The sequence below is a fragment of the Panthera onca genome, chromosome C2, assembly GCF_046562875.1.
Source record: "Panthera onca isolate mPanOnc1 chromosome C2, mPanOnc1 haplotype 2, whole genome shotgun sequence".
In the NCBI taxonomy this organism is placed as follows: domain Eukaryota; kingdom Metazoa; phylum Chordata; class Mammalia; order Carnivora; family Felidae; genus Panthera; species Panthera onca.
In genome coordinates, this window is record NC_138347.1 from 148,862,243 (window position 1) to 148,872,230 (window position 9,988).

The 9,988-nt window shown below is 56.7% G+C and overlaps 1 protein-coding gene across 5 annotated transcripts in view; it reads right to left on the minus strand.

The window, feature by feature from the left end:
• Positions 1–9,290, minus strand: part of VIPR1 (vasoactive intestinal peptide receptor 1) — a 33,466-nt gene extending 24,176 nt beyond the window's left edge. For 2 of the 5 annotated variants that reach the window (XM_060638403.3, XM_060638404.3), the window contains exon 1: positions 9,066–9,290. In XM_060638403.3, coding sequence (XP_060494386.1) covers positions 9,066–9,143 — 78 coding nt within the window. In that variant the 5' untranslated portion in view covers positions 9,144–9,290. Of the gene's footprint in view, positions 1–8,497; positions 8,708–9,065 lie in introns of those variants that run through there. The other 3 variants (XM_060638402.3, XM_060638406.3, XM_060638407.3) reach the window with 3 other exon arrangements.
• Between the last annotated feature and the right edge of the window lie 698 nt (positions 9,291–9,988).

Here is a 9,988-nt window from a genome sequence, read left to right on the forward strand (position 1 = left end):
ACACTCAAGATGCTCTATCTCAAGAGATCTGTGGCTGGCTCGTGCTGTTCAGGCATGGGAAGAGGGGTGGCCAAAGGACCCCAGGGGTGGCCTCTGGAAGAAGAACCTGGGGATGGGCTCGTGTCCCACTCTCGGGCTGTCTTGCTTGCCTGGAGCATGCTTCTCCCCAAAGTGCCTTCCCAGCTCCAGCAACAGGGTTCGTTCTGCCTTCTGCCCCTTCTCCCCTCTGCTCCCCCCACAACATGAACGCAGGATGGATGGTAGTAAACATTTCTTGTTGCTGCTTTCCTACCATCCTTTACCCTCCTCTGGTGCCACGTCCTCATCTCTATCGGGGAAACCACCTCCTTCCCCACCCCTAGTTCTTGGGGTTCTGATGAACCCTCTGCTAAGAAATCAACATGTGATCAGACTTGAGCCCGTCAGAGCTTTCCTGGCCTTAGTGCCTGGCACATGGCCCCAGTCAGGCTGTTCAGAGCCAGCAGGCTCATTCCTGGGGCTTTGGATTTTGATTTCCCACTAGACTGGAAACCTCAAAGGGTGCAGGGGCTGGAACTATTGTCACCATCTTGTTTTTTCTTGTGTTGTTGTGGAACACAATGATGAAAGCCACACGGGTAAAGCCTGAATAAAGAGATAGAGAAAAACTGGATCCTCTTGACATCATCTGAGTCCCTGGATGCAGCCATGTCTGAAAGTAGCCCTGCTTCCAACAACATGAGTCAATGTCTATCTTTATTTCTAGAATCAGTTGAGTTTTCTATCCCTGTAACCAAGAGAGTCCAGACTAGTGCTCTGAGGACAGGACAATGGATGCCCTCATTTACTGGGTCCTCTTAAGCCAGAACTGTGGCCATGCTGTTTACCAAGAGATAATTCTTCTTCAAAATTACTGAGGGCATCATAGGGTTCCTAGTAGCTTCTGACCTTGGAAGGCTATCGGGTCAGCTTCTCTAGCCAAGTCTGCCTGCACTGCCCATCAGCACAGCCATAAAGCCTTTCCTGAGAGGCAGTTTGCAGAGCAGGGGCAGGAGGCCCTGGGATAACCTAGGAGCCTGGGGTATCTCTGAATAAAGTGAGCATGGTCTGGAAGATGAGCTCTGTCTTTACCACAGCTTAGTTGAATGCTAGAGCCCATCTGAAGAAGGGTAGGGGAAGGAGAGACCCAAAGAGGGATCTGAGGTCACCTAGCAAATGCACATTCCTAGATAGGACCTATATCTCTGACCACTAGTCTGGACTGCATCAATTCCTCTCCATGGCCTTGCTTTGGGCCATCTGGTCTACCATTGCCCTTTGGGGGACAGGGCCAGGGCAGCTCCCTGTAGTCCTTATCATTGAGGAATTCAGGCAGACTTTGAACTTCCTCTTCCACTTATTTCCCTATGCTAAACATCCTCATTATCCCTCTGGACTGCAGACACGCGGAGTTGGAAAATTCCCAGCCAGATACAGCCAAGCCTACTGATTCTAGTACGAAGGTATGAAAATGTCTAATCCATGCAAGGTTGCAAAAGCCTGGGGTGACTGCAGCAAGGGGTCCTGAGGCATCAGGAGACAAGCTGTGGGATACAGGCAGGGGCCAGGTCTCCAGTACCTGCCTGGGCCAGTGTACTAGTTTTCAGCACCACCACCTGCACCTCAGGGTCCCCAAAGCCTAGCAGTCAAAGCCCACACTTCAAAACTGGCATTCAAGTCCCTCCTTATTTCGACTACTGCCTACATTTCCCAACTTGTCTCCTGAGGCCCCGCGTGGAGAGGAGAAAACAGGGCTTTCTCTCAAGCCCTCACCAATTCCTGTGCTGGGCTGAGCTCCAAGTGGGCTTAAAGTCACCTGACCCTGTGGGTGGGTTGAGGTGAGAGTTTCAGGCCCGACCGAGTCCCCAGCACCTTCTCTATCACAGGAGTACCTGAGCCCAGAAGAGGAGACCCAGGCAAGGGTGAGGCAGTCTGTAGCCTCCCTTCATTCCAAGTCCTCTTATGTCCCCTGCCATGGTACTGGCTGCAGGTGGGAGGTGACGGACTGGAAATTGGCAGGAGAATCCTGAGTCTCTGGTTGGGGGCAGGGATTAACCAAGTCTTGCTAATTCCGCCGGCTTACTTGGGTCCCTTTCTCTCTATCTTTCTCTCTATCTCCACCGTGAGGGCTTTCTCCCGCCTGTGGGGCTCACTGAGATCTGGGGTAGGGTGTAGATGCTGGGAGCTGTGGCTGTTAGACGCTAGGGGCTCTGAAAGACAGGGTGGAGGGCTGACTCAGGTTTTGTGGGTGCCATACCCATCCCTCAAGGGAAGCTTGAGCCCACAGCTATTGTCTGGAATCAGAACTCCTGGCCTCATCTGGGGCCGGAGAAATGTGGTGGGAGAAGCCAAGGGAGACAGAAGCAGCATAGTGGGGAAACAGGAGTCCCTCTGAGGGGCAGCTGGTTTCTGAGAGGGGTGAAAAGTGCAGCAGGCGAGATTAGGTAAGACCGGAGAAAGCACTTCCTGCCTGGGAATTACCAAGCCCTAGGAGTCACCGTGAATGGTTCATGTTTCTGAGACTTGTCAAGGAGGGCCCTTCCCCCCCCCCACCCCCCCCCCCCCCCCCGCCAAGTTGTAGGGGACTGGGGAACGGAGAATAAAGAGCTGTGGTGGTCTCACTTACCGTTCCCCCCTCACCATCCCATGATTTATTTAAGCCTCCTCCCCCTATTGAAATAATGGGGCAACAAAGAGTCACAGGAGGAAACTGAGGACCTAGAGAGAAAGCAGTGTGGTCAAAGGCACACAGGACCCCAACCCAGCTTCCCAGGCTGTGCCCTTCATTCTGGCTTTTGTGTTTGAATTGGTAAGGAGATGGAGAGGGTGTATGGGGGCAAAGGGGAGAGGAAGGAGAAGGAGGAGGGGGAGGGGGAGGAGGAAGGGGGGAGGATAAGGAGGAGGGGGAGGAGGAGGAGGAGGAGGAGGGGGAGGGGGAGGAGGGGGAGGGGGAGGAGGGGGAGGAGGAGGAGATAAGGGCAGAGGGGAGGAAGTGGGGGCACAGGAAGGTAAGGTAAGTCATGTGATCCAGAAGTCACAGAAAAGAGGAGAAACCCACTCCCAGCTTCGCAGAGGGCACTCCAAGAAGTTGAAATCAGGCCTTGTCCTATTGGGAAGGGGCTCGAGGGAGACCCCTGGGGTGATGGGGAATGTGGAATAGCTTGATCTGAGCGGTGTCTACACGGGTGAACATATGGGTGACAATTGCCTGAGCCGTCACTTCAGATATGTATGTGACAATTCCCCGGGATGTCACTTCAGATTTGTACATTTTATGAATTGAAAAATGTCTCCTGCGTCCCGGGGCAGCCCGGGGCATGCTACAGCTGCTTGGGAAGAAGCAACGTCTCTTGGTGAGACGGCAGGGCCCAGTTAAGTCCGCAGGTTCCAGAATCAGACTGCCGGCCACTCCCTGGCTGGGAGACCTTGGGTGAGTCTTCCCGCCTCGTCTGTAAAATGGGGACAAATGACAGCACTGTCCACTCCCAGGGCTGTGTCCCGGGTCACACATAAATGGCACTAGGGGACTGCCAACCAAGGTTAGCAGTTGTTGTCAAAGGCCCCGCCAGCCCTACATGCCAGGCCAGCCTTGTGAGGGGACCCCGGCCTCGCCACGGCCTTGACGAGCGCCGCAGAACCCCAGGCAGTCTGATAGACAGACAGCAGCTGTACCCACCAGAAGGCAGGTCTCGAGTTGGGCATTCCCCCCCCCCCACCACTGCAGTCTGATTTCTTCCTCCTCCCTGTATTTAAAAAACTTTTTTAAATCATTTATTTACTTAAAAAAAAATTTCAATGTTTATTTATTTTTGAGAGAGACAGAGTGTAAGTAGGGGAGGGGCAGAGAGAGAAGAGAGGGGGACACAGAATCCAAAGCAGGCTCCAGGCTCCAAGCTGTCAGCACAGAGCCCGGCGCGGGGCTCAAACTCACAAGCTGTGAGATCATGACCTGAGCTGAAGTTGGACACTGAACCACCCAGGCACCCCCATTTTTAAATTTTTTTTTTTAATTTTAGAGAGAGAGAGTGTTTGAGCGGGGGAGAAGGGCAGAGGGAGAGAGAGTATCTTAAGCAGGCTCCCCGCTCAGCTTGGAGTCTGACGGCTCAATCCCATGACTCTGGGATCACAACCTGAGCTGAAATCAAGAGTTGGACACTCAACTGACTGAGCCACCCAGGCACCCCTCCCTCCATGTATTTTTATATCTTTTTTACTGATAGTCTGGAGCCTCCCCTCTAAATATCCAAATTTTGCCACCCATACCTCCTCCTGGGAAAGGCTGAACTCTGGGTGATAGCGCGGGGTGCAGCGGTAAAGACAGAGAGGGAGACACAGGGATGCACGTTTGGGCTTGGGGCAAGAAAGAACTTTCCATATTGCAGGGTGGTCCCAGGACAAGGGCTCTCATTATCAGAATACAAGCAAAGATGTTCGGCCTGTGGTTAAGCCTGGCCTCATCTAAGGGCCCTTCTTGTGAGGTGTACTTAGGGGCACAAAGCCTCTCAGAGTTTCTTTGCAGAGGACCACAGTGGCAATAGCCAGCGAGGCAGGAGCAGCAGGGACTCAGGTTTAAATCTTCTGCCTCTTGGAAGTCATCCTGGGGACTCTTGGAGAAAGAGGACTCAGTTTACACCCGTGGTGTCCGGGGTGGGGGTGGGGCGATATTGGTGTTGGGGCCCCATGCAGAGGGCTGAGCCACGAGGCTGCGAGACTTCCAGAGTCAGTTGGTGACCTCTACCCCTCTTCTGATGACAGATTGTGCAGAAAGCTTGTTTTTCAGATAGCGGGGGCGGGAGGGACTTCCTGAGAGATATGGACCCTCACATCATGAGCCACAAGGAAAGGAGTGCAGATAAAGTCTGGGTCATGTTCCAGTGAAGGGCTGGATGTCCACCCACCCCTCAGCTCGCTGTCCAGGCTCATCACAACCCAGGCAGGAATGCTCCTCGCTATCAGACCCAACCCCTCGATGATACTGGGGTGCTTGACTAAATACTGTTTGGAGATATTTGAACACAAGATATTCAGGAATGCCTGTTCATTTTGTTAGCCGTGGTGGTGGTATTATAGTTACATGGGAAAATGTCCTTCGGTTTTAGAGATGCATCTTAAGACAATTTGCAGCACAAGGTCATCATGTCTGTAATTTACTTTAAGATACTTCAGCCGCGAAAGGGAAATATTGCAAATACGAACTGTCACACCTAGGGGTTGGGGGGACGAGCACGGGCAGTTCCCATCCTGCCATTTTGCTGACATCACTCCAAGGAATGGGTATTTCCATGCTCATGATATTATTCTCCTTTTTAAAATCTATTTGAAAATCTTCACAATAAGGTTTGACTAAAAAGTCTCATCACGTGGTGGAGACATTAAGCTGTGTCTCTATTACTTCTGAAATACATCTAAGGTGTGCGTGAGACTTGGCACATAGTATACATTTGTGGTGGGAAGTCACACTGGGGAGGGCAGAGCGTGGGAGGTTGAGTAGCAAAAGCAGGGAGAAAGGGACAGGGCTTCGTCTAGTCCCCTGGCCCCATTCCTGCATCCGCTGCCGGAGGGGCCGCAGGGAGGGGCCGCAGCGAGGGGTCCCTGCGAGTGGTAGGCTCACACAGGCTGGGTTGCCACCGAGGCTGCCCCCTGTGCGAGGAGGCCCAGTGCCTGCCACCCAGCCTTCCCTGAGACAACTCGTCACCTATTTGGGCCTGGAGCCATAACCCCACATTGCCTGGCTTACCTCATGAGGACCACCCCCGTCCCCAGAGCTCCTGAGCTGGGGCATCAAGAGAAGAAATGGCCTATCTCAGTTCACAAGGCACTTTGTCCTTCAAGCATCCTGGAAGTCCTGACTGGAGGACCAATCCCCTTCCACAGAGTCCTGAGGCTCAGAGGGAAAATTACGCCCCAGTTGCAGGGTGCAGCTGGCCTCCAACCCAGCCCTCTCGCCCCATTTCTCCTATGCCGGGGCCAACGTTCCTACCCTCCCTTTTGTGATGAGCAAACTGAGGCCCTTCCACAGAGATCAGCTTGTTCTCAAGGTCAACTGACCATTGCCACAGAGTAGGGCGAGGACCAGGTCTCATGTGCTCCAGAAACGTCAGGGAAGGCTGAGACTCAGAGCACCAGGACAGGAGGCTGGAAACTTCGAGGAGGAGGTCACTCTTCAGCACAGTCCCCCAGGAGCCCTGGGCGGGCCTGAGGTTGTCACTTTGCTCAAGGAGGAGGCCCTGACCCCACTGTAGCCGTGTTCCCAGAAGCCCACAGGGTGGTCAGCTGGGGGCCAAGGGAGACTGGTCAGCTGTGGACAGCCTCTGGAGAGGCTGGGAGCCGATGGCCAGGGCGGGATGCCTACGGCAGACTCAGCCCTTCAGGAGCAGGTGGCCAGCAACTGCCTCAGAGAGGAATTAGAGGAGCCGAACCTTCCCCAAACCCCTGGGCCATCTCAGCCTCAGAGGGGAACCTGGGACCTTCTTCCTCCTTCTGGGGTCAGGCCCATTGGTCCTGCCAACAGAGGCTCCTTTATAGTCTCTGGTGGAAGGTTGGCCCATGTGGCGAAACTCTTTGGGGCATTGTCTTGCCTCCTCCAGGGAGCCTTCCCTGACTGCTTCTCTCAGCTACTCTTGCCTCAGTTCTGGGAGATGTTCCTCACGCCCCGGGGCCCTCCTCCTGGCTTACTGGCTCTGCTCTCCCTGACCAGCCTGAGAATCTTCCCAGGGAAGGACCTGGGTCTGTTCCTCCTCTGACACCCCTCTCCTTGTCCCTGGGCTGGGCATTGCCCTGTCCAGTTCTGCTACCATTGAGGAGCCCCGTGTCTGCTGTCCAGGGGGTAGGGGCGGTAGAAGGCCTGCCTGACAGGTGGCCTTGGGGCAGACTTCCTCTTCTGAGACACTAGACGTTTTCTTTCCCTTTTTTTGCTTCCCTGTTCAGAGATTTCCCCTTCCCTGACTGAGGTCAGGGCACCATAAATAGGAGCGATAAGGCCTTGGGTCTTTAAACTGAACTTTGCAGCTGCCATTTTATGACTCTGATAACATCAGCCCCCTCAACCCTGAGTCTGGCTGGAGCGGGACTGCCTGGTGTCCATTCAGTGAGGGAGAAAGTGCTGTCTGGTGGGGAGGAGGGTCAAGTGCAGAAGCATGTGGGGAGCCCTTCATCCCAGGCGGCCCTCACCTAGTCCTGGGTGGGTTCCTTGTCCTCCCTCTTCAGACCCAGCCCTGCACTGGGCTGTGGGGGACAGCAAAAATGACAGACCACAGCCCTTGATCCATGGGGGTGGTCAGAAGAGCCCAGGCTGGGAGGTGGGTAGGGCTGAAGAGTGGGGTCAGAGTGGGGGGAGGGCTGAGTGGGCTGGAGCAATCAGGGAAGGCTGTCTGGAAGAGGTGATAGAGTGGGGTATTGAGTGAATAAAATGTGGAAGGACAGGGAACAGTAGGCATTGGAGGAGGCAGGCTTGGACTGCCTCAGGAGGTGGGGGGAGATGTGGCCTAGCACGACAGGAGGCCCTGCTGAAAGTATTCCACCCCTGGGCTGAGAAGCCTCCAAGGATGGGGAGTGAGGTACCAGTGGTGGTCCCAAGAAACCTGGCTCATCCAAGGAGAATTTGAGTGGTCACAGCCCAGTTGGGAGAGCCAGAGGGCTGTTGGCGAGGCCCGGAGGCTCCAGGACACTGAGGGGCTCTAAGTTTGTGCCAGGGCTGTGGAGCTGTGGCCTCAGGGCCAGAAGCAGGTGGGGCTTTGAGTGCTCAGGAGGTGGGTCTCATGTCTCTCGATGGGAGGAGGGGAGGCTCCTACCAATTGTTATTAAGTTCTGCTCCCAGGACAGGCAATGAGCTTCTCGTCCCCAGGATGTACAAGACATTAGCTAGATGGAAACACAGAGATTCCTGATTTGGTGGAGGTGACGGTAAGGGAGGTAATTATGGGCTAGAAGAGAGTAGGTGATCAATATACTCTACGCACCCAGCAGTCAACCTGGAGCTGGTGCCACACCTGGGACCCACTTGGGTTTTAGGCTCTGACTAAGCAGCAACCCCAGATTCCTCAAGCAGCAACCCCGGATTCCCCCAGATTCCTGGGGTAGGGAAAGAGAGAAAATCAACCTCAGTCCTGGTCTGATTAGGGGGGAACAGGTGTCTTTGGGACTTATTTTGCCCATCTGTAAAATGGGCTTAGGTGGATTCAGTGAGTCTTGAGGTCTTCCCTGATCTTAGAGGGAGATGATCCATGCGTCTCCTGCCTGAACCAGGATCTGCCCTGCAGGTGAGCCACCCACACCCACACCCACACACAAGGGCACAGCCACACATCAGAGGCATACACATACCTGTGTGGGGATGAACCAGGAGTGGGAGGAAGAGGATGCCACTGCCTCTTGGCTGTTCACACCTTGCTCAGCTTTCCCCATGCACAAGTCTGGCCCTTCCTCATAAACACCACCCTCAACCCCTCACTGCCCACAACCTTCCACCTCGGGCTCTTACCTTTCAGCTCTGCTCAGTGGGAGGGCACAGGAAGGGCCTGCCAGTCAGCCGCCTTATCCCCAAAGCCCCTTCCCAGCGCTGGGTCTGCTGCTGGGACGTCACTCCTACACGTAACACACAACACCCCGCAGACACCTCCAGCCGGGCACAGCCCATAACGACGACCCTCACAGCCTCCCTCCCTTCCACCCACGGTCTACCGGGCCTTCCGTTCCAATCGACCACAGTCCCCAACCTTGCACCCACTGACTTCCTCTCCCCACGCACGACGCAGCCACGACACCGAAGGCAAGTTTGGGGAGCACGCTTTCTCCTGGCGCCCCTCCACCGGTGTCTCAGATCACCGCGCCGAGCGGGCTCCCAGCGGCGCTGGGAGGGACTAGGCGCGACCGAGATCCCATCCCTCGGGTCTAGATCCAGTCCGAGGCTGAGCTGGGAGGCGAGACCCAGCGCTCCGTGCCCCCATTCCCCTTACACAGACGTGCGCACAGACGGCCCGGCTCCCGCGGTCCCCCCACTCCACCCGCGGCGGCCGGGACTGGGGGGGGGGGGCCCGGCGGACACTCACCGCGGGGCCGAGAGCGCAGGCGAGGACGCCGGCCAGCACGCATAGCCAGCGGGCCGGCGGCGGGCTAGTCGGGCGCATGGTCCGCCCTGAACCCGCGACAGGCGGCCCCGCGCCGGGAATAGGCGGGCGGGCTGCGCACCGCGCGGTCGACGGCGGGGAGCCGGGCCGAGTGGCGCTGCCGCGGTGGCCCCAACGCGAAGAGGCGCAGCTCGGGGCTGGAGGCGGGCCCCGGGGGCTCGTCTGACGGGCGGCGGGTCTAGCCAATGGATCGGCAGGGGCGGGGCCGCCGCTCAGGTGTGGGGCGGGGCTGGGGGCTCCCCCGCCAGTGGGGTGTCCCTGCGATCTCGCCGCGGATCACCCACGTCAGTCCTCCTCAGTCGCCGGGGATTCACAAGCCTTCACCCCTTCGGGCCGCATCCTCGGGAGTGTTGAGACCCCAACACGCCACATCCTCCCCTGCTTAGATCACAACGTTTCCAAGCGCCTGGTTGAGATCTCCCACTCCCACACGCCCCCTCAGCCCCACCCCAGGACGCTCTTCACGTCCACCTTCAGAGCCACCTCCTCCAGGAAGTCTCCCTGCCAGCCTCCCCATTTCCCATTTCTGCGCGTCGGAGGACCGGTGCGGGCGGGCCGGACTATGAGACAGGACAGGTCACTTCTTATCCCCCAGGCTGCGGGCTGCGGCCTGCGTAGGGCCCTAGGTCGTAAGCGACCCGCAGGTGGGGCGCGTGGTTTGGTTCATTTTCAATTGCCCCAACTCATCCCTCGCCGGGACAGGCAGAGCGAGGGGAAACAAGAGCGCGAGTGAGGCCCGACGCTGGGATCCTCGGTGCCACCTCTGAGCCCAGGCGACCTGGCAGGACGCGCTTAGCACCGGCTGGGCTTCCGGGCCCTTCACGACCAGGGAGTGAGGGGGCCGT